Source organism: Eretmochelys imbricata, chromosome 21 (assembly GCF_965152235.1).
Source record: "Eretmochelys imbricata isolate rEreImb1 chromosome 21, rEreImb1.hap1, whole genome shotgun sequence".
Taxonomy (NCBI): Eukaryota; Metazoa; Chordata; order Testudines; family Cheloniidae; genus Eretmochelys; species Eretmochelys imbricata.
The window spans coordinates 8,121,303-8,147,179 of record NC_135592.1 but is presented as its reverse complement, the minus strand read 5'-3'; the positions used below and the strand labels follow the sequence as shown (position 1 = coordinate 8,147,179).

General features: G+C 52.2%; 1 protein-coding gene across 1 annotated transcript; it reads right to left on the bottom strand.

The window, feature by feature from the left end:
- Positions 1 to 1,178: 1,178 nt before the first annotated feature.
- On the bottom strand, positions 1,179 to 19,750 carry ETNK2 (ethanolamine kinase 2). Its single transcript, XM_077839407.1, has 8 exons — positions 19,550 to 19,750; positions 13,922 to 14,181; positions 12,634 to 12,771; positions 7,314 to 7,456; positions 7,093 to 7,176; positions 5,572 to 5,747; positions 1,986 to 2,059; positions 1,179 to 1,251 (listed from the first exon to the last, which is right to left on the bottom strand). Exons 1-8 carry the CDS (start codon positions 19,733 to 19,735, stop codon positions 1,179 to 1,181), a joined length of 1,134 nt encoding a protein of 377 aa, XP_077695533.1. The 5' UTR covers positions 19,736 to 19,750.
- Between the last annotated feature and the right edge of the window lie 6,127 nt (positions 19,751 to 25,877).

Sequence of the window (25,877 nt, the reverse complement as noted above, 5' to 3'; positions counted from 1 at the left end):
AGTGGAAGCTGACTGCACAGCACCCCCACCCCAAACATACCATGTCCTGGGTAGTGTTAAAGGGAGATTCCAAGCCAGATTCGGGGATCTGGTTCTAGTGAGCTAAGCAAACTCCAGTTCCCAACGTGCTCCCCAAATTCAGGGAAAGTTCACATCTAAACTTAGCAGCTTGGGGCCAGCTGTGCTTTATAGCAAGTTACATGCTGTCCTCGCTGCCAGAGGAGTGTGCTGGATGGGGGAGGGGGAGGGAAGGGGTACGTGCAGCCTCGGCCACGTCTCCAGGACACCCAGCTGTGGGACAAGGCACCAGGTGAGCAGCCCTATTTGGGAAGAGAAGTTTATTTTGGGCACGCGGGACCATTCTTCATAGTCGGGATCTTCAACTCCTCCTCGGCATACTTAGGCAAACACAACGCTGAGTGGTGAGGGTGGAGAGGTCACTGCCAGCTGCTGTGACCTCTATGATTAAGGCCCCCCTTTTTCTCCCATGTGCCATGGCAGGGCCTAGCGGCAGACCCTTCTCCAGACCCTCTGACTGCAGACCTGTGCAGGCCACCTTGTGTAACCCCTAAGTGTGCATTCAGAAATAAAGGGGGAGGGGTCTAGAGCCAGCCCCTCACAGTGTGGGGCAGAAGGGAGTTGTGGGGGTGAGAGGCACAGAGTCAGCCCCATCCCCACCTGAGACAGGATTGACCGAGCAGAATTCCCCATACCCTGTGGAGGATGTGACACCAAACAGCAGCACGGTTTGTTTCAGTAAAGCACATACCTGCCGGGTCGCCCGGCCCAAGGAACACAGCTCCAATCTTAAGGCGATACTAATCTGCAAGACAGTCCCAAAATCTTTAAGTCCAGCTGAGCTCATGGCCTTCCTGAATGTCTCACGTTCCAGTCTTGGAACCAAGTGTCTTGCCAGCAGCCAAGGCCTGTCGTCATTCCCCGGAATGGCACCAACAGCAAAATCAACCATGGGGCTAAATCCAGAGATGGGATAACTGTGCTCCAGGGGCTTCGTTTAATCTTTGGCTTCCCAGAAAGTCTTCTTTCCCCTTCCCTCTCTAGACTATCTGCCCCCTCCACTAGCCAGTGGCTGACTGAGGTCTGAGGTCATGGCAGCAGCTGACTCGTGCAGGAGAAAATAACGGGGAATCTTGTGGCCCTGAAGCAGCCTTGAGACGTCATTTTGGCATCTCCAGGGCTGTCACCACAGACTTTGCCTTGAAGTACTGTTTAAATCTTAGCCTTGCATACCTGTGAAGAGAGACAGAGACAGATCTTACACAAGAGAGTGGGAACATCTGACTGCCTCCACCCTGTCAGTGCTACGGGGACTTCCCCTCACCTCCTTTCAAGGGTGAAGCCCAGGGCCTTGCTTACTCACGTCTGCTGCAATGAAGGAGAGGGGCGATTTAGGGTGTGGAATAATCTCCAAGGGGAAATGCTGGAATCCTGATTGCTTGAGCTGTTGGGTAAGGAGCTAGATGGGATTGGAGAGAGATGGTCTGCCTTCATTCTAGCAATTTCTGGTCCAAACTCTGCAGGAGATAACAGATCAAGGGGCAGCCCTGTCTTCCTGGGGCTCACTGCGTTCTCCTGTGCTTGCAGCAGAATGCTGATACACTGGGTGTCCGTAACACCGCGGCAATCTGGGGCTGGGCTACGTATCTGAAGAGCCTGCCGCAGCTCGGGCTAACAGAGGTGTGTCTTTTAGCCCAGGTTGGAGCGGCAATCCTGTTAGGATCCATGGGTCCCAGCGTCGATCCCTGCCGCGTTACACATCCCATCACACTGCACCTCCCCACGTGCTCTGTCTGGGTGCTGCAGTGACCCACGGATCCAACGAGGACCTCGGTGCTGATCACTGCAGCCAAAACAGGAGAGGAATTCATGCCAGCCTGGGTGCAGAAGTAGCGTGGCAGCCTGCTCGTGCCGTGGCAAAGGGGAAGCCCTACCCACCACCAGCCCTGCTGCAGGGACCTGCTCACCTGAAGAAGTTAAAGTCTATGGTGGAATATTTATCCTGGATCAGGGCCCAGCATGCCCAAAGGAAATGAGAGGCCTGCAACAGAGAGAAGAATCAGGAACCTGCCTAGAGCTTCCCATACCACTGCAGGACGATAAAGCCTTTCACATCACCCTCTTCTCCCAGCACTCAGGGCCAGATCCTCAGCTGGTTTAAGTCAGCTCCACTAGCTTCAATGAATCTATGCTGATTTGCAGTCAGCTGGGGATCTGGCCCATGAGCTTTTTAATGCTAATGAACAGTCAGCTCCTGTCTTATTAACGATTATCTGTGTGATGTTTTTATGGAGCAGGATCCCGTTGTGCTAGGTGCTGTACAAACACAGAACAAAAGGGCTGTCCCCGCCCCAAAGATCTTACAGTCATAAGTAAGCGAAATGTTATCCCCTTCCTTGCACGGGGTGGGGGGAAGGGGGTGTTACCACCTGGTCCCTCTGAGTGGGACAGCCTTGGGTTTGATCCATCCTTGGCTGGCAGCACCTGGGTCACAGCACCTCTAGGATGATCCCCTACCCCTGCATGTTTGAAATAGCAAGAGCATGTTCCGTAACGTGTCCACTGACAATTCTTCTCTAAATGTTTCGGAGTTAAAATACAGGCAACTAGCTCCACAAGCCCTCGGCTTCCTTATCACGATGGATAGGTCTGAAGTTGTTTACTGCCTGGCTCTCAGCTAAGGTAAATTCCCCTCTAGCTGCTCGGTTCAAAGGTTGCTGTAGCAGCTCCAACAGGGTCATTGCTCTCTCTGGAGATTTTATGTAAGTAACCTTGGCAAAGTCAGATTTCCTTGTATTCCAGGGCTCAGCGGGCTCTGGCCCAGGTTCAGGCCAACAGGTCACTGCAGTCTTTGCTCACCTGTTGTTAGTACCCCACTGACCTACAGTCAAAGCGCATCACTCTTTATTTTGGCCTCCTGTCTCATGGAAGATGTGGCCACCTCTCTTCTCCAGCTTATGAGCAGGTGGCTACCAGTGCAAAAACTTCTTCCTTGAGCTCTCCCAGTCTTGCTGCCATAGAGGACAGAAACTCCGGTCCTCAGAAACTATAGGCCAGAACATTTCTCAGCTGGTGTAAGTCAGTGCAGCTCCGTTGACTTCACCTGTTTGTACCAGCTGAGAATCTGGCTCTAAATTTCCAGGGCTCCACATGCCCCATACATCCTGCCCCATGTGCACGGCTGACAGCCAGTTTTCTGGGATTCTTGCTGTCCGGCAGAGGATGCACAAGATAATGGCTAACAGGGCACCACCGTCTGTCCATCAGCCAGGCAACCTGAGACCACCCAGTCAGATGTGTCTTTATGCTCACCGAGAAAGAGCTCAGAGCCAGATTTTCAAGTGGCTAACCCCAACGTGCAGGTCTCTCTCAAAAACCTGGCCGCTTATTTTGGTGTCTAAATGGGTTCGTAGCCCTTTGAGAAATCTCAAAGTGACACAGAGTCTTGGATCCCATGTAAGCTCTGCTACTTGTGGGATAGCTCCTCAAGCAGGGCAGGGGGAAGAGAGGAAGCCACCCACTGCCTGGCCTGATTTCCTCCACTGCCCCTCCTCAGTGGCAGGAGAAGAGCTGTAATTCAACCCAGAGCCTGATTGTGGCTTCTGGGGGGCCTGCTCTTTCTCGCAACTCTGCAAACCATAAAGCAAGCCCACAGGTTCATGGGCCAGTGTTGCCAACTCCTGTGGTTTTAACAGCACTTTTGTGATAGCTGGTGGGTTTCTTAAAACCCCATCAAGAGACTGCATGGGAATGTCGGCTTTCACTTAAAAGAGAGAAAGGGTGTGGGTGTGTGTGTGTGTGTGGTTGCAGAGGAAAAACTTGAAAAGGTGACCTGCTTGTCAAAGCCATTCTCATGATTTCTGGAGTGCCTGAGGCTGGCGATGCTGTTAACCCCTGAACAACAGGTACCTACGAGTTGTAAATGTTACACAAGGTGGAAGGCAGTAGAGAACCACGATGGCTGGAGGGAAAAGCGATCAGGGAAGGGCCTCTGGCTGCTCCATCCAGTGCTCTCCCCCACTGAGCACTCTGCTCAAAGTCAGTGGTGGCATTAGGTCTGGATTCCTGAGGAATTAAGTGGCACTCAGAGCTCTTGGCCATCTGACTCCTAGAGAGGATCTGCCTTATTGTCGGAGGAACTTAATAACGTGAAGGACTTCCAGCTAGGCAGGCAGACTCTGCTGATGTACATTGGACCAGGCCTCTAACGGCTCTGAACGTACCACTCCGCCTAAGTCTTCAAATAAACAAACAAAAAAACAAAAACAAAAAAAACCAACACGTGCTCAACCTACTGAGCTCTTTAGCAAGATCTGATCCATCACATCTGTTCCCTCTCTGCTTCCACAGCAGTTCCCTTCCCTCCGCTGGAGAACTTTAATTCTAGGGCTTCTTGCATCTCCCTCTAAAGAATCTGGTGCTGGCCATGGAACCATAGAATCATAGACTATCAGGGTTGAAAGGGACCTCGGGAGGTCATCTAGTCCAACCCCCAACTAAATCATCCCAGCCAGGGCTTTGTCAAGCCTGACCTTAAAAACTTCTAAGGAAGGAGACTCCACCACCTCCCTAGGAAACCCATTCCAGTGCTTCACCACCCTCCTAGTGAAAAAGTTTTTCCTAATATCCAACCTAAACCTCCCCCACTGCAACTTGAGACCATTACTCCTCATTCTGTCATCTGCTACCACTGAGAACAGTCTAGATCCATCCTCTTTGGAACCCCCTTTCAGGTAGTTGAAAGCAGCTATCAAATCCCCCCTCATTCTTCTCTTCCGCAGACTAAACAATCCCAGTTCCCTTGGCCTCTCCTCATAAGTCATGTGCTCCAGCCCCTTAATCATTTTTGTTGCCCTCCACTGGACGCTTTCCAATTTTTCCACATCCTTCTTGTAGTTTGGGGCCCAAAACTGGACACAGTACTCCAGACGAGGCCTCACCAATGTCGAATAGAGGGGAACGATCACGTCCCTCGATCTGCTGGCAATGACCCTACATATACATCCCAAAATGCCATTGGCCTTCTTGGCAACAAGAGCACACTGTTGACTCATATCCAGCTTCTCGTCCACTGTAACCCCTAGGTCCTTTTCTGCAGAACTGCTGCCGAGCTACTGCTCCTGGACCATTACTCTAGTCAGGTACGGCAATTCCTATGTTCCTTTCATGAACGGTGGAGCTCCAGGACCATGAGGACGGAGTTGGTTCACTCCTGGGCCTGGGGCTGCAGCGATGTTAAACGCAGAGCGGACACACAGGCACAGTGAAGAATTTCAGTGTCTTTGAGCCACTGGACCAGCTCCTATTTCCTCTCCCTGTCCACTCCCGTAACTGAATCCCAGAGTGCATTTCAGGGCAGATTAACTCTCCCACCCAAGAGCCCTGGGTCTTGCCTGTCAGAGAAGAACATGCTCCAGTGGATGGTAAATATACCTCTTCTATTCCCCAACAATCAATTCTCCCGTGGGTTCAGTATATTCGGAACCCCCGCCCCAGCGCGCATCACTTGGTCAGCCCTGCCTCCTCCCACCGCCCCGCCGGGCGCCCACTCACTAAAGCAAACTGGTTCGCTTGCACGTAGAGGGTCTCCAGCTCCTGGTCAGAGATGACTCCCCCTCCGCTTCCCTGGTTCTCCCGGCTCAGTTGCTTGTAGGCTTGCAGGTAATGCCTCAGCCACTGCAGCTGGGTGTCTCTGCTGGGATATAGGCTGTAATCCACCTCGTTCACGCCTGCAAACAGAAGCTAGCAATTAGGAGGACTGGAGGCGGACAAGGAGAACAAGGCAGCTCCTCTAGGGCAAAGTGCTGATGAAGATGGGCTCTCCCAGGCCATGAGCCACAGCCCATTGAAGTCAGTGGGAATCTTTCAACTGCTGTTGGACCAGCCCCTGGGAGAAAAACACTATGTAAGTCCAGGGCCATTCTAGTGGAAGACAAGGTATTTCCCCAGAGCTAGGGATGGGGTGCAAGTACACTGATCCTATCTACTTGTTACAAGATCCTGTTAGCAAGTGGGTCCTATCCGTCCCTCTCTGGTGCTGGGATTTTGGCCCTGAAGTTACAATCTAAATGTAATTTCCCTCTCCAGAGCACACGAGCTGATTCCTAATCTTCCCTGTGCTCCATGTGAATTTTACTCCTAGAAGTTCTTCAGAGGCTTTAAAATAATTTGGGATGATCTCTGAGAAAGGCCACTGAATTAGGAAACAACAGGGAGCCACGATATATACCAAGCCCCTCTTCCCCCTAGATCTAGTCCAGCCCATGAGCACCTTGTCATGCATGAGCCTGGATTCGATCTCTTTTACTGTTTGCTCTCAGCAGTGGCGCGCAGAAGGGGACTTAAAAGTTTCAGTGTGGGTTTGTGCTTCAGGCTGCAATAATCCTGCTTAAGTCTTCAAGGTAAAAATTACTGGTACATCTACAACCCCTTTTGTCTTCCAAGTGCAAGGAGTAACTTCCTGTAGCCTCCTCTGGCGAGGAACGTGGCAGCTATTCATTCAACCACGTGCAGCAACGCTGCTCGGAAGTTTAGGGCTGGGAGAGAAGCCAACAGAGACCACATTGGGAAATCGGGTAGGCAGAACAGAATGACCCAGGCACTCTGATGTTATTGCCATGGCAACTTTAATGCCCACAAGTGGCCAGGAGCTCAGTTTTAGGTCTCATTTGAAAGATGCCGGCAACTCCACCGGCATAATCCCCCCGAACGTGGCTCTTGACTCAGTAGTCACTTGAAGGGAGAAGGACCAAACACTGAATCACCCACAACACTTCCTCCAAATCCTCTTAGAGGTTTCCACGCCCAGTGCTGACCTGGTCCAACCCTACTTAGCTTGTGAGAGCTGAAGGCTACACAGTACAAGCTGAAATGGCTATCGACATGCATAAATATTACCTGCACTCGGGGCTACACATGGGGAGAGGAAGGAATATTTCCTACAGTTACTTACATTAATGAAATATCCTCATCAGTTACCCTGTAAGTAAACATGGCCAAAGGGAAACATTCCACCAAACTGGGGGGCCCAGCTTTCAGGCTAGGGAAAGAAGGGGGCGGGGGAGCTTGACTCACCTGCAAATTCATTAAAGTGGTTCCCAATGTCGAAAGCCTGGTAATTGTAACCAGCGTATTCGTAGTCTATGAACCGCACGTGACCTGTGGAAGGCAAAACGGGGAGCGGTTAGAGTAGACGCCTCTGGTTCTTCAAGCATCCTTGTACCCCTTGGAAGCCACCATCAGGGGAAGGGACACGTGTGCAAAGCTCGTGTGCACTGGACAGGAATGGAACAAACCTTCGGTCTCGTTGTAGATGATGTTTTTGCACAGCAAGTCATTATGGCACAGCACAATGGGAGAGCCCAGCTGGGAGAGAGATTCCTTCAGCCAGGCAACCTCTTGCTCCAGCACCTCCAGACTGGGCACTTCCTGATGGAACCTAGGGGAGAAAAGGATGTGAGGTCATGTCCATGCACAGTAAGCTTCTTTTCAAATGTGGGTTATTTTTTTAAATAATGCAAAGCTCAGTAACATTCAATAACTGGAGAGAGAGAGAGAGCGCGCGCGGGCAGATCTCCTAGGGCAGCACAGTCTTGGAGAATCACATCGCATGGGTACTTGGTCCAGCAAAAACCTCTTTGTTCACTGGAAGATCAATGGGGACTAAACACCAGGCTGGGAGCCATGCACTTTCAAGTTCTGATACTCAGCAGCGGTGAATGGCTTGACAGTCCTGGAGATTGGGATCCTCTACTTAGCCTCAGAGCAGGGACAAATCAAGCAGCAGAAGCTTCCCCATGTTATCCTATCAACGTGCCTCCATGGTGATGTGGATGGACTCTCTCTAGGCGGAAAAAGGATAATTCTATCTCCGTGCCCCGCTGACTCTTTAGCCTCTAGGTGGAGTTTGCTAACAAGTGAGCTCAATTGCACTGGTGGTTTTGGTGATGTAAAACCCTGTCCCACAGGGAACTAGACCAAGACTCAAACCCGTCTCACATATAGGGCACAAACCAGCAACAATCAGATCAGTCAAATCAGGAGCAGAAGACTCTCATTGCAATTCGCCTTCAAAGGGTCCGTGTGGATCAAAATGATGGTTCAGTTCCCCGAGCTCCCAGGCCCAGAGCCACAAGGACAACGGGATTTTTCAAGACCCCACAGTGACACATGTTGTACTAATAACCTCAAGCAACCCGGTGATTCCAAAAAAATGAACTAGTTAATAATTAAATCTAACTGGCCATTTAATGCACTCTGTGTGCCACCTAGTTCATTCACCTTCACTGTTTATGGGTACTGATGGCGTCCAAGTAGGTGGATCCTGACGCAGGTTGAGACTTCCTCTAGATCCACCCACCTGGAATGGATTAAATCTCCCTCGAGGCCTTGTCTGCACTGGACATTAGATGGACTGGTTTTAAACGTGCATTGTCTGGATCACCGAAAAACAGCTTTAGGCCTATGATGGTTTTAAAGCCAGTGTCCTGGAGCTACAAGGGCCCCTGGTTTAACCCCTATTTACCCTGAACTAGGTGTAAAATCAGCCCATGTAATTGGGATCAATGCCCAGTGTAAGTGGGGCTCAGGTCCCAGTTTAATCCCAGCTGGGGTGATTTTCCTGGGAGTTATTACTGCTAGTAACAGAGGAATCCTAGTCATGGCCCAGGACCCCACTGTGCTAGGCGCAGTACAGACACAGAACAACAAGACAGTCCCTGCCCCAGAGAGCTTACAATCAAAGTTGTCTCCACTTTGATCGCTCCAAAGTCTTTGTCTGTGACACAGCGAAGGTCTCTCCAAGGCAACTCAGAGCAAAGGCTGGGCAGCGTAATCGGAGAGTTAAGTGTTGAGAGAGATCTCCCATTTCAACCAGGTTCATTCTCCCGTGCGGTCTCGTCTATACTGGGAAGTCTGCTTGTCGGTGGGCCCAGATACAAAAATTGGCCAATCTTGTAGAGTAGACAGACCATAGCTATATTTAGACCATGTTTCCCTGTTGCGTTATGGAAGGGCCCACCTTGGTTTGCTCCTTAACATGAAAAATTTCAAACCTTGCTGTAATTGTGTCAGCTGCTCCGCTGACAAACGCCACCCCACGTTACGTCTAGAGCTCTGCCACACTCAGCAGTTCAGTTCTGATGTTCACCTTTCTTTCCTTGCATTTTTAGCTCACGTGTTTTGCCTTCCCTGCAGTTTGGGGATTCAAACAAGCCCCCAAACGCACCCAAAGCCCTCAAAATTTTGTCTTGTTTCAGGTCAGAGTCTCAGAGTTACATGGTTTCAACCCAAAACTTGGCCTGGTTTTGCCCAATCCCTGGACTGGCCTGACTCCCCGGAGCTAAGCTGAATGTTTTACTGACCTCTCTGAATCTTTGGACAAACCTGTTGTGAATTGTAGGTTTGTGACAAACCCCAGCAAGGGCTTTGCCTGTTGCCTGGTTTTTTCACTCTGGTTTTGCCCAGTTCCAGTTAAGTTCAGTGTGGAGGGCTTTAACCTAGCTTCACCGGGGGAAGGAGACCAAAGCCCTGAGGTAAGTGGGGAAGTGGGATACTGGGAGGAAGCACGAGCAGGAGAGCGCAAGAGGGGACGGCTCCTGCCTCATACTGAGAAAGCGGGACAAACAGCAAGTTATCTCAAGTGCCTATACACGAGTGCAAGAAGCCTGGGAAACAAGCAGGGAGAACTGCAAGTCCTGGAACAGTCAAGGAATTATGACGTGATTGGAATAACACAGACTTGGTGGGATAACTCACGTGACTGGAGCACTGTCATGGATGGATATAAACTGTTCAGGAAGGACAGGTAGGGCAGAAAAGGTGGAGGACTTGCATGGTATGTAAGGGAGCAGTATGACTGCTCAGAGCTCCGGTATGAAACTGCAGAAAAACCCGAGAGTCTCTGGATTAAGTTTAGAAGTGTGAGCAACAAGGGTGATGTCGTGGTGGGAGTCTGCTATAGACCACCTGACCAGGGGGATGAGGAGGACGAGGCTTTCTTCCGGCAACTCACGGAAGTTACTAGATCGCAGGCCCTGGTTCTCATGGGAGACTTCAATCACCCTGATATCTGCTGGGAGAGCAATACAGCGGTGCACAGACAATCCAGGAAGTTTTGGGAAGTGTAGGGGACAATTTCCTGGTGCAAGTGCTGGAGGAACCAACTGGGGCAGAGCTCTTCTTGACCTGCTGCTCACAAACCGGGAAGAATTAGTAGGGCAAGCAAAAGTGGATGGGAACCTGGGAGGCAGTGACCATGAGATGGTCGAGTTCAGGATCCTGACACAGGGAAGAAAGGAGAGCAGCAGAATATGGACCCAGGACTTCAGAAAAGCAGACTTTGACAACCTCAGGGAACTGATGGGCAGGATCCCCTGGGAGAATAACATGACGGGGAAAGGAGTCCAGGAGAGCTGGCTTTATTTTAAAGAATCCTTATTGAGGTTACAGGGACAAACCATCCCGATGTGTAGAAAGAATAGTAAATATGGGAGGCAACCAGCTTGGCTTAACAGTGAAATCCTTGCTGATCTTAAACACAAAAAAGAAGCTTACAAGAAGTGGAAGATTGGACAAATGACCAGAGAGGAGTATAAAAATATTGCTCGGGCATGCAGGAGTGAAATCAGAAAGGCCAAATCACACTTGGAGTTGCAGCTAGCAAGAAATATTAAGAGTAACAAGAAGGGTTTCTTCAGGTATGTTAGCAACAAGAAGAAAGTCAAGGAAAGTGTGGGCCCCTTACTGAATGAGGGAGGCAACCTAGTGACAAAGGATGTGGAAAAAGCTAATGTACTCAATGCTTTTTTTGCCCGTCTTCACAAGGTCAGCTCCCAGACTACTGCACTGGGCAGCACAGCATGGGGAGGAGACCACCAACCCTCTGTGGAGAAAGAAGTGGTTCAGGATGATTTAGAAAAGCTGGACGAGCACAAGTCCATGGGGCCGGATGTGTTGCATCCGAGAGTGCTAAAGGAGTTGGCGGCTGTGATTGCAGAGCCATTGGCCATTATCTTTGAAAATTCATGGCAATCGGGGGAGGTCCCGGACGACTGGAAAAAAGCTTAGGTCGTGCCCATCTTTAAAAAAGGGAAGGAGGAGGATCCAGGGAACTACAGGCCAGTCAGCCTCACCTCAGTCCCTGGAAAAATCATGGAGCAGGTCCTCAAGGAATCAATTCTGAAGCACTTAGAGGAGAGGAAAGTGATCAGGACCAGTCAGCATGGATTCACCAAGGGCAAGTCATGCCTGACTAATCTAATAGCCTTCTATGACGAGATAACTGGCTCTGTGGATGAGGGGAAAGGAGTGGACGTGTTATTCCTTGACTTTAGCAAAGCTTTTGATACAGTCTCCCACAGTATTCTTGCCAGCAAGTTAATGAAGTATGGGCTGGATGAATGGACTATAAGGTGGATAGAAAGCTGGCTAGATTGTCGAGCTCAACGGGTAGTGATCAATGGCTCCATGTCTAGTTGGCAGCCGGTATCAAGTGGAGTGCCCCAAGGGTCGGTCCTCGGGCCGGTTTTGTTCAATATCTTCATTAATGATCTGGAGGATGGCATGGATTGCACCCTCAGCAAGTTTGCAGATGACACTAAACTGGGAGGAGTGGTAGATACGCTGGAGGATAGGGATAGGATACAGAAGGACCTAGACAAATTAGAGGATTGAGCCAAAACAAATCTGATGAGGTTCAACAAGGACAAGTGCAGAGTCCTGCACTTAGGATGGAAGAATCCCATTCACCGCTACAGACTAGGGACCGAATGGCTAGCCAGCAGTTCTGCAGAAAAGGACCTAGGGGTTACAGTGGATGAGAAGCTGGAGTCAACAGTGTGCTGTTGTTGTTAAGAAGGCCAATGGCATTTTGGGATGTATAAGTAGGGGCATTGCCAGCAGATCGAGGGACGTGATCGTTCCCCTCTATTCGACATTGGTGAGGCCTCATCTGGAGTACTGTGTCCAGTTTTGGGCCCCACACTACAAGAAGGATGTGGAAAAATTGGAAAGCGTCCAGCGGAGGGCAACAAAAATGATTAAGGGTCTGGAGCACATGACTTAGGAGGAGAGGCTGAGGGAACTGTGATTATTTAGTCTGCAGAAGAGAAGAGTAAGGGGGGGATTTGATAGCTGCTTTCAACTATCTGAAGGGGGGTTCCAAAGAGGATGGAGCTTGGCTGTTCTCAGTGGGAGCAGATGACAAAACAAGGAGTAATGGTCTCAAGTTGCAGTGGGGGAGGTTTAGGTTGGATATTAGGAAAAACTTTTTCACTAGGAGGGTGGTGAAACACTGGAATGTGTTACCTAGGGGGGTGGTGGAATCTCTTTCCTTTGAGGTTTTTAAGGTCAGGCTTGACAAAGCCCTGGCTGGGATGATTTAGTTGGGGATTGGTCCTGCTTTGAGCAGGGGTTGGACTAGATGACCTCCTGAGGTCTCTTCCAACCCTGATATTCTATGATTCTATGTCACTTACCCTTCCCACAACTGCCTGGCTGCATTGCCTGAACCCATACGCAGGACTAGAGATGAGCCCAGTGCAGCTGGCTAGAACTGCGTGGATACAGGATGCCCTTAGCAGGAGTCTTGTTGCTGGGTTCTCTCTCTCTCTTTACCTGGGGTTGGATGCCTTGGTGATGAGATCAGTTTTCATGATGGTGAGGTACTTGTGTATCTTGTGCCACAGGCTGGGTTTGGGGAGGCTCCCGTTGGCGTGAATTGCGTGCATTTTGGCCATTTCCCAGGCTATCAACCTATAACAAATCACACGGGCAGCGATAATAGGTGGCTACACTTCGAGATTCTGCCAATGGGAAATGCTCAGCACCTTCTGTCAGCCACACCCCAGGGACATCAAGTTGGGCACCCACAAAACCAGCGCCCACTGTTAAAAATTCAGGCTGAAAGTGTCTAAATTCTCTCTCCATTTTAGCAGCGTGACTTCCAAAAGCTTCAAGGTACCATCTCAAAAATCTCCAAACTCACTGGGCCAAATTCTCTGCTGGTATAAGTCTCTGGAGAAATGCCAATTTCAGCATTGCCAACCTCAATGATTCAAAAATCATGGGATATTTTTAAAAAATCATCTTGTGATTTTCAAGCCAAATTTTTGTTGTTGTTGTTCCTGTGATTTGCTCTCTGGTTTCTGAGCCCTCAGGTTGCAATTGCATCATGTTTTCAAGTTCTTCACAACAACCCTGAGGGTTACAAGTTACTTCTTTTTAAATGAAACCTGAGATTCTGATGTGATCACTTGATTCCAGCAGCTGGGGCTTCAATCAGTACACCCCAAATTACGAGACTTGTGAGAAAACCAGGAGAGTTGGCAATACTGCTGGCATTTACACGAGCAGGGAATCTGGTTGGCGACTGCAGTTACCAGAGAATGCTGCCGTCCTGGTTCTATCTAGGCAAATGGTATGGGAGACTTCGGGGGAACGGCCTCTGTGGGGCTTGCAATGGCTGTGCGCACTACGCATCTGCCGGACGAAAGGCCAGTCTGCAAGAGAAAGGCAACACCCACCCCCCTGCCAGCAGCTGCCTCTGGTTGCTGGGAGAAAGGATGCCCTATGCTGCCTCCCACCCAAGTTCCTGCTAGCAGCCCAATACGGGGCATTGCAGAGGTGTCAGGAACCTATTCCCTGATCTGGCTTGGCTTGGAGATTGGTCCTGCTTTTGAGCAGGGGGTTGGCCTAGATGACCTCCTGAGGTCCCTTCCAACCCTGATCTTCTATGATTCTATGATTCTCCCAAACGTCACTCCCTGCATGCAGCACCCTAAGACCGATAGCAGAATCAGGCCCATAGCAATCCACCCAAGTGCCTTTCCCCTCCCAAGGCAGGGCCACGGAGGAAGGAAACGTGGCACAAACTACACACACACACACACACACACACACTCACCTGAAGATTTGCGGCTGCCGCACATGCTCAGGTTCCAGCGCCATCCCCTGCATGAACTCGTAACACAAGCCGTTTTGGAAGGTGCAGTAGAGGTTGGGGGCGCAGCCGTGGGCTCGCAGCACCTGGAAATTCTTCAGCTCATTTTCCCTGTCCACAAAGAGCTCCGTCTTCCGGCCGTAGACCCGCACCAGGACCGCGTCCGCCATCCCCTCGTCCACGTAGCAGGCCATGAGCTTGTTGGTGATGCCATCGGTGAAGAGCTGGCGAGGGAGGGACAGAGGGAGAGGGTCAGGGCGTGGTGTGGGGAAAAGCAGCCAGGCCTTAGGGGCCATTAACAAGTGTGTGCGCAGGGGAATGCCCTGTGGGAAGGGGAAAAAGAGACACTAATGTAGAATCCGAACAGCCCCGAGTGTAAAAGGAAAAAGGTTGGCACAGGAGTCTGTCCATGGTACTTATCTGGCTGCCACAACCGTTACATGTGAGTGGCTCACACTCCAATGGATTTGACCTAGGCAGGCAGTGTGGTCTAGTGGACAGAGCACTCCACCTGCCTTCAAGTCCCAGCTCAATGCCCAGCCTGCTTGGGCAAGGAACTGCCCAGTTCTCCCATCTGTGAAAGGGGATAACGAAACCGATCTCCATGGGAAAGTGCTCCGAGATCTGATGAAATGCACTATATAAAAGCTAGCCATTGCTATCACCATCCTCACAGCACCCCGGCGAGGCGGGGCTATTATTTCCATTGTACAGATGGGCAACTGAGGCCCAGAGAGCTAAGGGACTTGCCCAAGGTTGCACAGGGGTCTGTGGTGAAGCAGGGAATTGAGTCCCAGGCAACCACCCTCTCTCTCTTTGCCACTGTCGCCAGTCAAAATGCTGACTAGGGAACAGCACAGACACTTGGAACGGAGTCCTAGCCAGGTCACCAGCCTTTGGCTCAGGATGGAGGTTGTGACTCAGGGCACATGGGCTGAGGCTGTTAAATGCGCAGCGTGGCGCAATATTATTTGAACAGTGTCCGAGTTGCACTAGGCACTTTACAAGGACAGATTGCAAGATACCGGGTCTGATTCTCCCCCGCCTTGCAACTTGGGTCATTGCTGGAGCCGTTCTGTTTTGTGCCCTCTGGGTGCTGCTTGTGAATGAATGTGTGCACCTGTGCACGGTCCCTGCCAAAAGAGGCTGCAGTAAGATGTGGGGGGAACAGAGAACAGGAAAGGGACAAGGTGAGGAAAGAAGGGGTCTCAGCAGCACCACTGCATGGAACCGCATGGTTTAATTAAGAGCTTGGTTATGATCAGCGGGCACTCTCTCTGGAGACCTTTCTTGTCGGTTCGCCTCAGGAGACGCACCAGTCACAAGACAACGTACGTTTGGGAGGTCTCGACAGCATCCCAAACATGGGCCTGTCTTGCACTCCTCATACGGCCCAGGCTTATAAGTGGAGCTTGGAGATTTAGTAGCAAAGCATGACACTGGGTTAAGTTACAAACCTGACACTCAATCCCAGTTCAATAGGGGCGCTCAGCAGGGTTTCGAACCGGGGTGGGGTGGGGGAGGGGGCTGTGATAAGTTCTCAGCTAGCTGGAGGCGCTAGGCACCAGGCACAGCTGGGTGGTTTGGGCTGTTTTCCGGCTGGCAACTCAAGAGAGCTAAAAGAACCGTTCCACCTTGAGGTGTTGAGGGCCGCGGCTCAGGCCTCTGTAGGTTCTGAGCTGCCCCGCGGGCAGAATCCCTGAACTGGCACAGAGCCTCAAGCACAAAACACAGCGAGGAGCAAATGAAACAAACCAACCAACCGCAGGGATCATTGACAGCGCTGAGATCATTGACAGCGGGGATGTCTCTGCTGGGGATGCCTCTGTCACTAATCTGATGGCTCCTCACAGATGGAAAGAGGGTTTTGTTCGGGCTTCTCCTTAACTTGGCTGGATGCCCGGATACACAGAGTCTTCTCCCCTTCCCCCGTCCTCTCCAACTCAATGACCCTTCTTCCTGCAGATCTCTCCCTCTATGCTCCTGTCTATGCTCTCTCTTGGGAAGCAGAGGAAACGCACAGAGGTGTGGATTGATGGGGAAGGGAGGCCATTCCAGATGGTCTGGGGACGGCAAGAAATATTGGCCTGATTCCCCTCTCATTTACTCCAGCGTGAGTGAGGAGTAACTCCACGGAAGTCAAAGGAGCCAACGAGATGGGGGCGAAGCAGAACCCTTAGCCCCGGGTTAAGTCGAGATTAATGCTGTTTCCAAGGGCCACTTTTCTCCTCTTCGATTTTTTAAAAGTTGGGAGAATCTGACGCTTGTGGAAAGAAGCGAGGGGCTGCTAGCTCCGGCTGCAAGCCAGTGCTGAGCAAGGCGCCCCCGCAAAGGCAATCCTTGCCATCCACCGAGCCATCCTGCTGTGGGAAATGCAGGCTTGGATCCTTGGGCCTTTCAGAAGGCAGATCTGGTGCTGCCTGGGAGTGCAATGGGACGGGCAGAGTCAGACTGGAGCAGGACCTGTGACACAATGTGCTGATGAGACAGTGGCACTGAGGGTGCAATCCGATGGGGCTTGTTTTGCCTGGGCGGGCAGTGCCCAGCATTATGGCCTGATGCACAGGGGAGGGATGCCACGCCCAAAGCAGGCATTGCTCAGGCTACCCGCTGTTGCAGAACCGGCAGCACCAAGGACACAGCCTAGTGCCGTACCGCCCAAGCTGATGCTACCTTTGTCCAGCACTGCCCGGGACATGATCTGAAGCTTTAGTAGCTTCGCTGTAGGTGACAATATGCTTTTCCCCTATAAGTAAAAAGGAAACTGATTTGAGCTTCACAGGCCAGAGAGAAGTAAATACCATAAGACTCATATTTCCTTAAAGTCTTCGCCCTCAGCCTCTCCCTGTCCTCCTCCTTTCAGATCCAATGGGCCAAATCCTCAGCTGGTACAAACCAGCATAGTTCCATTGATATCACTGGAACTATCCAGATTTACACCAGCTAAGGGTGGGACCCACTGAAACTAGCCCCCTGCACATGGAATAGAATAGCCCCAGGTTACGTGAGGGCAAGAACAGGAATTTCCTGTGGACAGGTCCCACTCCCCCAGCAGTTCTAGCTCAGCAGCCCCTTCCTCTTCTGCAAACTGAACTCTGCCTCAGTTCTTCTCCATTTTCGGATCTGAAGTCCATTCAGATCTTTCCTGTGGGTGTGAATTGGACTGTTGGTATTGATCCTGCTGGCATTCCATGACGTTCATTTCAGCACTGCTGATGACCTGCGTACCCAGCATCTCACAGCTCCTCCAGCTTCCAGGAACAAGGGCAGCTGCTCAAGAGACCACCTGAGACGTTCCCGGAAGTGTCAACTGCAGAGTGAATGTGACACACACACACACATCTCTGCCTATTCAGACATCCTCACAGACATTCTTCACCCCAAAGTGCTCCCGTGCATCTGCTGTCTCTTTCATTGGATGGTAACTCCATGAGTATTTAAGCAGGGGCCTTTCTGTGTTGCCAACACAGCCTTAAAGATACTGGAATGCAGAGCATAGATCTCCAACCTGCTGCAGTCCAGACAGGGCTTCAGCGTTGAAAGTATTGTGCTGGCTCTCCTTATCACATCTACGGTGAGAGAGAAGCAGGCACCCCTCTGATAGTATGCGATCAAGCTTGCTTACAATGCCCTGAAGCTCTCCAGCATAGAATCATAGGAGTGGAAGGGACCTCGAGAGGTCATCTAGTCCAGTCCCCTGCAGGGAGATGCTTTCTGCTTAGTGGCAGAACTAGGGGATGCGCTGATGGTGGGGCCAGATCCTTGGAGACCACTGCAGTTGGGCATAACCTAGTGCAACCTGTAGGCTCCTTTTACTTGCACTGGGGGGGGCTGGACAATCTTCAGCTGGCCCCAGAATTGTGTGTGGGCATGGGGGGGGGGGCAGGGGGCGTACAGCCACCTTTACCCAGCTTTCCTGGATCCTACACCGAGCAGACCTTGGCCACTCTAAAGACTTAGCCTTTAACATCTGCAGTGGTGCACAGTACCTAAGAGGCTGGCACTGACATCATGGAGCTAGGCAGGGTAAATCAGCGTCACCCCATCACGATGCTGATACGTACCAGCTAAGGATCTGCTCCAATTCTCTCTTTAATAAAAAAAATGGTCTTTTTGAAAAAAATTTTTTTAAAAAGAAAGTCTCTCTCCCCATGTTTAAAAAAAACAAAAACAAATATAAAGTAACATCAGCTGGGGCTACGATTTAAGGCTTCCCCTTAGGCTTACACAAGTAAGATCTGCTGTTCAACACAACATCAACGCATGGATACAAGACGGCTGACAAGAGTCTTATTACGAACGCTTTGTATTATAGGTAGCAGTTAGAGGGCTCAGCTGAGACCGGGGCTCAAGGGGCTGTACAAACACATGACAGACAGTCCCTGCCCTGAAGAGATCACAGCCTTAACTCAAGAGTCTCCTGTCTATTAGCAGCTGCCCTGGCACAGATATTTTGACACAGCTTCTTGTATTTAAATGACTCTGGGCTACTAATATATTACTAAAGATGCTCCAGGCACACTGGAAATAAGCGCACGGGCTTGTCTGAGTGCTAGATTACATCGATACTGTACTAGTACTGTGCCCTCGCTGCCCAGCTACAGAACATTTTCATGCAGGGATCTCAAAGCACTTTACAAATACTGATGAGCTAAGCTAGGCAATGTGTCATTACCATCCCTATAAAAACAACAAGGAATCTGGTGGCACCTTAAAGACAGGCAGATTTATTTGGCCATAAGCTTTTGTGGGTAAAAACCCCACTTCTTCAGGTGCCTATTACCATCCCTATTTTACAGATGGGGAAACCGAGGCACAGAGCAGCAAAGCCAGTTAGTGGCACAACCAGGAACAGATTCTTGGAGTCCCAGTGCCTGGTCTCTGGCTTTAAGGATCGATGCCTCTGCCTGGGGAGAACCAGGATTCATAGATCACAGAATCACAGGACTGGAAGGGCCCTCGAGAGGTCATCTAGCCCAGCCCCCTGCACCCACAGCAGGCCCAGGTATTCTCCAGACCACTGCTTCTCCCGCTATCTGAGGTGGGGGGGCTGGCAATGCTCTTCCCACTGTGCGGGCAGACCGGCAGCCGATGGCCCGCGGACCACCACTTGGAGGAGCGCTGGCCTCCAGCGTCCCTGGCAGGTGCCCGTCTAACCTGCTCTTAAAAATCTCCAACGTGCAACAGGCATTTCAGAGTTCTGCAGGGAACATGAATCCGCCCAGTCACTCCTCAGCTCTTCGCGGCCACCCTTGCGCCCCTGGGACCGCCCGGGGGGGGGCTGCGAAAAGGTGCCCGGCAACATCCCCCGGCGAGGGAGGAAAGACCCGGAGCAGGTCACTGGGCGCAAACCTCGCCCCTTCCAGGGGCTTGTCTAGCTCCAGAGCCCAGGCGAACTTGCACCGCCCCCGGGGTGCTGCGGGAGGCGGCTGCCCAGACCAGATCTCGCCCCAGCAAGCGGTTTCCCTTCCGCCTGCCTGGGCGAGAGCCATGGAAACCGGGCTGGCCGGGAGCGGCGGCGGCGGCGGGGGGCAGCCGGTCCAGCCCGGCCCCTCGCAGCCCCCGGGAGGGGACGGGACGCTCGCCCCGTACCTTGGTTTTCACGCGCTCCGGCGCCCACTGCGGTCTCAGCTCGCGGATCAGCCGCAGCGCGCCGGGCCGGACGTTGTCTTCGTCCACCGCGATGCCCAGGCAGCGCACGGCCGGCTGGCCCCGGCGGCCGGGCAGCCCGGCGTGGGGGGCGGCGGCGGCGGCGGCGGCCGAGAGCTTCTCCTCCATGGCCCACGTGCGGCGCGGGCAGACCCGCGGCCTCTGCCGGGCCGGAGCGGCAGGCGGGGAGCGGGCACCGGCGACTCCACCCCCGCTAGCCGCGGAGCGCTGGGGCAGCGGCCCATGGGCAGGGGCTGGAGAGGGGCTGGGCGGGGAGGAGCCGCCGCCGCCGCCGCCGGGAACCCATGAGTCAGCCCCGCCGCCGCCGCCGCCGCCCCTCCGTGCCCAGCCCGGCGCTCGGGCCGGCCACCATTGTGATGTCACCGGGGTCCCCCGGCGCCGCCATCCCGCCCCGGGGCGGGCCCCCTGCGCGGCTCGGCCGGGACGAGCAGCCGGGGAGCCGCTCCGCCCGCGTCCCGCCGGCCCTGCGCACTGCGGAGGGGCCGCTCCGCTCCGGGCAGGTGCGCCGGGGCCGGGCGCAGGCTGAGCCTGGCAGGGGGAGCCCCCCCCGGGGCAGCGCTGGTGCTGCAGGCCGTGGGCAGGACTGTGGGGGCGGCCCAGAGGGGTCTGGGCTCGCGGGCGCAGCCCCCGGGGTTGGACACCAAAGCGCAGCCCCTCGCAGGTATTTCCCCAGGGGCTTGTTGTTCAGTGGGCGGGAGCCCTGGGCCTGCTTTGAAAAGGTCACCGCACAAACCTGCGGCCCCTCCAGGCTTACTCTGGGCCCTGCCCCCTGGGGAAGGCTCCCTGGCCCAGTGAGGGCCAGTCTTAGGAACAGGAACTTTTAGGACAGTTGAAGATTCAAGGCAGGGAAGGTGGCATCTCACTGCTATTTAGGGCAGGGCGACCAGAGAGCAAGTATGAAAACTCAGGGGGTAGGGGGAACAGGTGCCTATATAAGCAAAAGCCCTGAATATCTGGACTGTCCCTGTAAAATGGGGGCATCTGGTCACCCTAATTTAGGAATTCGTCTCCTTTGCCCCTGCTCTCTGCTGCGTGTTGGCGTGGTCCGGATTGGCCTGATTATCCAAGGAAAGTATGGATATGGGGTAAGAGAGCCCTCTCCAAAGCACTCAGACAACAGTTAGAGCTGGCTAAATGGGACAGGTTTCAGAGTAACAGCCGGGTTAGTCTGTATTCGCAAAAAGAAAAGGAGGACTTGTGGCACCTTAGAGACTAACCAATTTATTTGAGCATAAGCTTTCGTGAGCTACAGCTCACTTCATCGGATGCATACTTATGATGCATACTTAGTATGCATCCGATGAAGTGAGCTGTAGCTCACAAAAGCTTATGCTCAGATAAATTGGTTAGTCTCTAAGGTGCCACAAGTCCTCCTTTTCTTTTTGCTAAATGGGACACAGTCCGTCAGGAAAGTCACTTTACCCTCAGGAAGCTGAGTCCCCCTCCGCCAGCCTATAAATAGAAGGGGAGCTGTCACTTTAATAGGACGGTCATAATTGCTCCTGCCATTGTGCTAGGCTGAGTGTGGCCTAATTGCCTTGTCCAGTGCAATCAGAAGTGTGAATGCTCATCAGTTGCCAGTCCCCAGGGGCTCCCGGCCAGTGCTCTCTGCCTGTTGCAGAGTGGTCGCCAGGAAGTGGGCCTGTCAATTACTGAGGCCTAAGGCTCTGAGGGGGCTGTTTCGTTACCACAGGACGGTTCAGAAGGACTTTGTTGAAATGGGAAGGCTGTTTTAGGAGACACCTTTGAATCTACTGACCTATATCCCCTTTAAGTAATGTTAATAGATTACAGCTGCAAGCTATAGCCAGAAACAGCCATGGGGCATAGGTATGAAGCTTCTTAGCTGAGGCTGAAATATACCAGTGAAGGATGGAGAAGCAGATCAGTCATTTATTGAATATACTGGGCCTGCTTCTCCACTCTCCAACCCAGGAGTAACTCTCCCAAAGTCAAAAGAAAAGGAGGACTTGTGGCACCTTAGAGACTAACCAATTTATTTGAGCATGAGCTCCCAAAGTCCTCCCCTCTCCCCTGCCATGACCCTCGGGGACTGGGGGAACAGAAATGGGGTAGGGCTGGCCAAACTGGGGGGGAGCTAGATGCTGTCCAGCACCTCTGTGCCTCCCAAATGATGTAAAGAAGTGAGAATGCGGCCCAGGAGCTGGCCTGTGGTCTGCCCATTAAAAACACCACCCCACCCTTTCCTAGCAGGGTTCTGCAGCCTGTCCAGGACACACTCCAGCCCTAGGATCTAGCTTTATTAAGAGGTTGCCATAAGCACAACGCACACCTTAGTACACACCACAGCACTTAACACAGGAGCCCACCAGCATGGGGAAACGGAGCAGGAGGTACCCCTGTACCATGCAGGTACCTATCCTTTGGGGGATGCAAGCTTTTCCACACAAATCTACTGAGCTGTAAAACACATCTGCCGCTGGTTCCCTGTGCTCTCAGGAGTTAAGCTGGCCCCTAGCACCACCCCTTTTTGCTCCTCAGGGGTTACCTGATCCCACTCCCTACCCTCCCTTACTGCTGCACAGAGGCTGCTATTTAATGAAAGCCGCCCTGTGAATTGAATGGCAAGAAGTGTCATTAAACTAGAGAAGCGTTTTTCCCTTGGATTTAGCTGGAGCCTGAAAGTTGGAGATCGCAGTCGGAGAACTATCTTACGACACATGACTTATGAGGAGAGGCTGAGGGAACTGGGATTGTTTAGTCTGCAGAAGAGAAGAATGAGGGGGGATTTGATAGCTGTTTTCAACTACCTGAGAGGTGGTTCCAGAGAGGATGGTTCTAGACTATTCTCAGTGGTAGATGAGGACAGGACAAGGAGTAGTGGTCTCAAGTTGCAGTGGGGGAGGTTTAGGTTGGATATTAGGAAAAACTTTTTCACTAGGAGGGTGGTGAAACACTGGAATGCGTTACCTAGGGAGGTGGTGGAATCTCCTTCCTTAGAAGTTTTTAAGGTCAGGCTTGACAAAGCCCTGGCTGGGATGATTTAATTGGGGATTGGTCCTTCTTTGAGCAGGGGGTTGGACTAGATGACCTCCTGAGGTCCCTTCCAACCCTGATATTCTATGATTCTATGAACTATCCCACGTCCCAACTGTGTACGCAGGCAATGCCGATAGTTCAATGAGCAGCTGATGAGGGGGACACAGTGCACAGACTAGGATTAGGAGCTTCCAGTAGATGTTTGTGCTTGTCACTCAGCGCGGGTGCGTCTTGGCTCCGCTCCAAGCTCAGACTTCTCTCCCGCAACACACAAATGTTGCTCTGTAGTCGTCCGTATGGTTGAGTGGAGGGAGATATTAAAAGGACACCTTCCCTTTGTCTCCCCTCGGGAGACGGAAGTGAGGCCTCGTTGGACATGCACCATAGAGACATTCCCCCCCCGAAAGTTAGTGTTAAAACCCAAACAGACATGTCCAGAGGATACAACCAGGGCTCCTAAAAAGACCTAAAGCACCTCGCTGTAAGCAACTGGTAGGTAAAGGCTGTTACCTGTGGTTATTTTTTAGGAAAATGTGTTGCCCTTTTAGACACCGCACAACTGCCTGCAAAGCTCTTTACAAACATTCTACAGCCCTCCTACAAGCATTGGCTCCTGAAAAGCAAAGCCAGGTATTTTAGTCCAGCCTTTCACACCTACGATCTATGTTCTTCATCACCAGAGCATTCAAGTGTCTCGCATGAATTTACCCCTCTGGGGCACGGAAGCAGCATCCTCTTTTAACAAATGGAGAATTGAGGCACAGATCAGTTTGCAGAATTTCACCTCCCGCATAGACGTCGTGGTGTTGTTATTTGTACCATGTAGAAGCCCAGGTCGTGGACCAGGCCCCCATTGCACTAGGCGCCGTACAAACACAGAAACAAAGAGACAGATTGCCTCAGAGCGTTTACGATCGAAGTAGTGACTAATCTTTCGTACCTACCTGGGTATTGCTAACTCTATAGCTGTGAATGAAAGCATGCTGCTTTGCGACAAAAACGAACACGAACAAGCTGACAAAAGCATGTACGGCTAAACGTCTTGACCCAATTATTTAAACGGATACTGTCTGTAAACATAACAGCAATCTGAAATGGGAGAAAGCAGGCAGCATTAATGTAAGATTTTAGCATTGGGCAATCACTAGTTTTGTTTCTATACATACATGCACAGACGCTTATGTAGCAGTCGTCGTCTTTGTCCTCACTGGGGACTGAACCTGGGACACAGGCCGGGCTCAGCTCCCTGGGAAGAGCCGGACCTTCAAACCTACAGAGGGTATTGTTTAACGCTGTCCCCGTGTCCATGCTATGAAAGGGAGGTAAGTAGGGGCCTCTTTGGAGTGCTCCAGGGTCAAGCTGGGAGGAAGCACAGGTGTACTCTATGCTGCTGCCCCCACACAGATGGCTTGGGCTTTGGGGGAGTCTAGAACCCCTTCTCCAGTGCTGGAGGTAATGTGGGGAAGGAGGGGAGCAGTGCAGGGAAGGGGAACGTCAGAGCTCACTTCCGCTGCTGAGCACAGCAGTCGTGGGGAGGAATTGTGACCCCCCCACACACACACACACTATGCTGCTACCTCCCCCACACTCTCTCCTCATATTGCTCCCCACTCTCCTGTCTCCCCATCTTCTGACCCCCCCGACTACCACACATCCCCCCCACTGCTCCAACTCCTCACTCTGACTTCCTTACTCTCTGCTCTCCAATCTCTCACCCATTCCTTGAGTACTCCCCCACGCTCAAGACTTGCCCTTGGACTCTTCTGGGGGGGAGGGGGCAAGGCTGATCACCCCCAACTTTGTACTTCAGGAAACGGCCATGGCTCCCAATCTAGGGGGAAGCCTTTTAGGGGGCCTGAGCTCCAGCCCAGCCCTCCACAGGCTGAGTGGGGGGAAGCCATGCCCTCCAGTAGAAGGGGTCCCCTGTGAAGGAGGCCCCCCCATATGGCATGGGCCTGCTGAGGCCCCACCCCCTGTTTGCAGGGGTTCCCTTGCTGTTTGGACCAGACCATATATGGTAGGATCCTCCCTCCCAAGGAACCCCTCTCTCAAGGATAGAATAGGAAAGGTTTTCCTTAAGCCTTTAATTCAAACCACCTTTTAAATAGAGCTCGTTAACCCATGCCAGTCCCTGGGTGCATACCTTTACACTGGGTTAGCAGGGTGTGTATGTAGGGCAGCCTCTCATACTCTGTGAGGGGATTGTATAGCCTACTTCAAGCCTGCGGCTCCGTTTAATTCTTCTCCAGATACTTGGATGTTGTTCCTCTTGGCTAGAGAAGTGATGTGCCCTGCCTGGAATCACATGCCCCGGGGACGGGGACGGCCGAGCTGCGTCTAGACTAGAGCTCGGTCTCCTGCTGCCGCTCCGTGACCTCATGCTCCACTTCCTGGTGGGTTATCCCCGGCAGGCCGCCCCCGGGGAATCACGATGTCAGCATGAGGCCAGGAGAGCATCTATTTATTAGTGGAAAAGGGCACAGAGGCAGCTGCTATTACACTATTGCCCATTCTTCCAGAAGCAGACACACCCCAGAACTTCCCCCCAGAGGCACTGCTTGAAACCCTCTCTGAGCAGCCCCATCTCTTGGGGTTGGTCTGCGGGCGCACCAAGAAACACCGCCTACCCTCTGCCAGCATAGCAACTGGTATAACACTCTATTCAACTCCACGGGGTCCCTGAGTGACTGCCACAGACCCCTGTTTAATGCCTATAGACTCCTACTTGTTTCATTCCCGTCAAATTCTTTAGCTTAGGCTCATGGGAGGAGCTTGAGCAGGTTAGTGCCCCCTTTCCCCTCCCAGGCACATCCGTTCCCTGACCCAAAGAGTTTCTCTCTCATCTATTTAGCTTGTAAAGGGTGGGAGAGAAGTCTTATCTCCATGAACCAGGGCACAGAGAGATTAACAGTCAGATTTTCAAAAGAGCCCAGGGCGTTGGGTGCTGTACATCTGACACTGCGCCCCTTTGAAAATCGGGCCCTGGCTGACGTACGTGAGGTCACACTGTGTGTCTGGCAGAGCCGGGAATTGAACTCGGGGCTCCCTCTGAGCAGCCCGGCCCTCAGGCAGGAGACCTTTCTTTTGCTCTAGCCCCGTGTTTCTCAGTTGCTGCATTGCGATCCCCGGGGGTGTAACAAAAACCAGCCTGAGGGGTTGTGAGAGGTTGAAAATATGAATACAGTCCAAAGCAAAGCAAATCTCGCTCCCCACTCTCCGCAGCCCCGCGCTCTTCACGGCCACGTATTTT